Source organism: Pyrus communis, chromosome 5, assembly GCF_041283825.1.
Source record: "Pyrus communis isolate YQ-2024b chromosome 5, ASM4128382v1, whole genome shotgun sequence".
Taxonomy (NCBI): Eukaryota; Viridiplantae; Streptophyta; class Magnoliopsida; order Rosales; family Rosaceae; genus Pyrus; species Pyrus communis.
In genome coordinates this window covers 34,104,260-34,107,164 of record NC_142569.1, presented here as the reverse complement: position 1 = coordinate 34,107,164, position 2,905 = coordinate 34,104,260, and the positions used below count along the sequence as shown (strand labels likewise).

General features: G+C 36.2%; 1 protein-coding gene across 2 annotated transcripts; it reads right to left on the bottom strand.

Annotated features, from left to right (window-relative positions):
• Window positions 1-326: 326 nt before the first annotated feature.
• LOC137725103 (uncharacterized) lies at window positions 327-1,874 on the bottom strand. 2 transcript variants are annotated; one of them, XM_088693313.1, is made up of 3 exons: window positions 1,685-1,874; window positions 1,260-1,452; window positions 327-988 (listed from the first exon to the last, which is right to left on the bottom strand). In XM_088693313.1, the coding sequence occupies exons 1-3, from the start codon at window positions 1,823-1,825 to the stop codon at window positions 645-647; spliced, it is 678 nt and encodes a 225-aa protein (XP_088549439.1). In that variant the 5' UTR covers window positions 1,826-1,874; the 3' UTR covers window positions 327-644. The 2 variants fall into 2 exon arrangements, with proteins under 2 accessions (XP_088549439.1, XP_068319800.1); XM_068463699.2 differs by having other exon boundaries at window positions 327-973.
• Between the last annotated feature and the right edge of the window lie 1,031 nt (window positions 1,875-2,905).

The following is a 2,905-nucleotide window of genomic DNA, read 5'->3' as shown; positions in this document are numbered from 1 at the left end:
CGATTAAGGGAAGTATTTGAACACTCCCTATAATCTTTTGCCAATTAGTATCTTTTAATTTTCTTTACATTATTACGAGGAGTAAATTCTTAATTTTAATTCATAAAATTTCAGCTCGTATGGGGAAAAAATGGACATTTTCCCTCATCCAAAAATATCAGCACCTTCCTGATGCTCTAGCTCGGTGACTTGGATCCGAAGTCTCTCTGTGACTTAGACTTTTGGATCCCAAGTCTCTTTCTCTTTCTCTAAGGAGACTAAATTTATAGATTAAATTTTGTAAACTAAATAACATAGAAGTTGGTAATTGGATTATTACTTAATCATTGATAAACACACTCACTTTTTATTGATGACATTTCATTTGATTTGCTAATTTAGTGTACAAATTTAGTCGCATTCCTCTTTCTCTATCATCACAAGAGACAAACCGCTAAATGGCGCCCTACCAATGGCCCAACGGCATTTTGTTTTTTTCCAAGCGGAAGAGGAGAGTACCTTGTTTCTCTCTCATTGAAAAAACCTACATCAGACAAAAAGCCAACACAAAATGCTGGGACGCGTTTCTCCCATTGATTCAGTCCGCTTCCAGGACAGTTCCAAAACTATATGAACAAAACTACCCAAATTCCACATGTTTTGGGTTAGATGGAGATTTTTTTGCAGTCTTTGGAGAGCCACTTGGACTGCATGTAGCTGGCTTTTCTCCAAGGAGGAACATCGAGGCCATTCTCCCTGAGAGACTGTTTTGCAGCTGAGCAAAGCAGAGATATAATCTTGTCAAGTTTTGCCTCAGTTCCAACAAAAATGGTTGGCAGAGCGTCTTTGAGCTGCTTGTAGTTCTGTGTAGGTCTTGCCACTTCGAATTGTGACCTGAAATCCATGTCCACTATCAGCCTTGTCACTTTTCCACCATCTTCAACATTGTTGTTCTTCTTCTCCCTCACCATTACATCAACGTACTCATATCCACCTGTATATTCAACAGCTTAAAAACCAAAATTAACCCATCAAAATCATATCGTTTGGATACTCAAAAAAAGAAAATGAAATTTATTCAATACAAGCGATATTCAGGGAGAGAGGAGAAAAGCGAACTCTTCCATAATAATGAAATTTGAGAGAGAGAGAGAGAGAGAGAGAGAGAGAGAGAGAGAGAGAGAGAGAGAGAGAGGGTTAACTTTAGGGAGCCTAAAAGAAGAAAGCCATGAAGTTTTGCAATAATGAAATTTGAGAGAGAGAGAGAGAGAGAGAGTTACCCTTAGGGAGCCTAAAAGAAGAAACCCATGAAGTTTTGCAAAGGGAGGCTTCATAACCATCCTCATTTAGTTTCCTCACAACCCATTTATTTTTCAGATTGTTGGGTTCCACCACGGTCCCCATGTCGCTCAAATGCTTCAAGATTTTCTCAAGAATCTCAATCTCACAGTCTGTTGCCTTCCATATTAAGTCCTAATTAAAAAAACCAACATATATAAGATTGAATACAGCAGAGTATTTTTATGAATTTCAAGTTGAGAGTGTTTTGAAGTTGCACTCCAAAAATTATAAAATTTAGTAGCACAAGGAAAACTGAAGGAGAAATGTATATACTATATATATATATATATATATATATATATATATAGACGCACACAGATATATATGTACAGGAGCAGGAGGAAGACTGAGAAAGAGAAGAGACCTGTAGAGTGAGTAAATTAGGTTGACGATTGGAATTGAGGGGGTTTGAATTGGGAGCTGCTGAGGAGGAGGAGTCTGATGAATAAGATTCATTAAAGTCTCTCACCATTTGCATCAGTTGTTCTTCTGTTAGGCTCCCCATTATTCTTTTCTCTTTTCTTCCTTCCTTCCTTCCTAGGTACGGAGAAAGAAGGTTTGTATCCATATAAATAATTTCTAATCCGGAAGTTTCCCCTCTATTTAGTTTTGTTTTTCTTGACTTTTTAGACATTTCTAGTGACGTTATCAACAAGAAAAGACAGTAACAAATAAAGAGAAGTGAAAGTAGCAGTGCCATTGTAATCATTACTGCATAAATTTATATCCCTAATTACTGTAATGCAGGGATTAATCCATTGTTATTAGCTTCGCATTGATAAAGCTGTGAGCCTATGCATTTAATTAATTAATCTGTTTGTTGGTTTGCTGGTTTGTTGGAGATTAATTGTTTTTTTAACTTTTTATTTATTTATAATTAAAGCTAAAATTACGAAATAAAACCTCAAAAGCAACTACATTCAGCAAAAGTCAACTGGATCATGCATATAGTACGTTGTCAAAGCTCCAAAAAATGGTATTGAGGTGAACCGTGTAACAGTGGCACTGTTCTAAAAATCATCTTTTGAGTGCTAGGTGGCTGACCACCGTCCCAATTTGGCCGTTTGAAAATTAAGAAATGGCGCATAGACCTACTAAGGCGCCAGTCTAGATAGCTAGGTGCCTAGGTTGCGACTCATTTAGGCAGAAAATAGATAACTTTCATTTTGCATTTTATTTTTTTCAATAAATTATAAGAGACTTGTCGAATACTTAAATGAGCACACATTATATGCTTGTTCCCCATGTTTTCATTATGTTCCAATACTTCATAATATATGTGTCATTCTATTTTGTAGTTTATGATGAAATTATATATATTTTAAGTATAAACATACATTTTTTTACATGAAATATAATGGATTTAGTTAAATCCGCCTAGGCGCCCGCCTAAAACCAGCCTAACCGCCTAGACGCTAGGCCCAAGCTCCCCACCCGACTAGCGCCTAACTTCTTTTAGAATCTTAAATGGTGGTATGCATACGAATTATTATATGTTTTTCATGATGTTGTATACCATTGTTACAGGTAAATATTTTTTGTGAGAGCTACTAGACTCACCTTATTGTCTTATTTTCCCACCCAC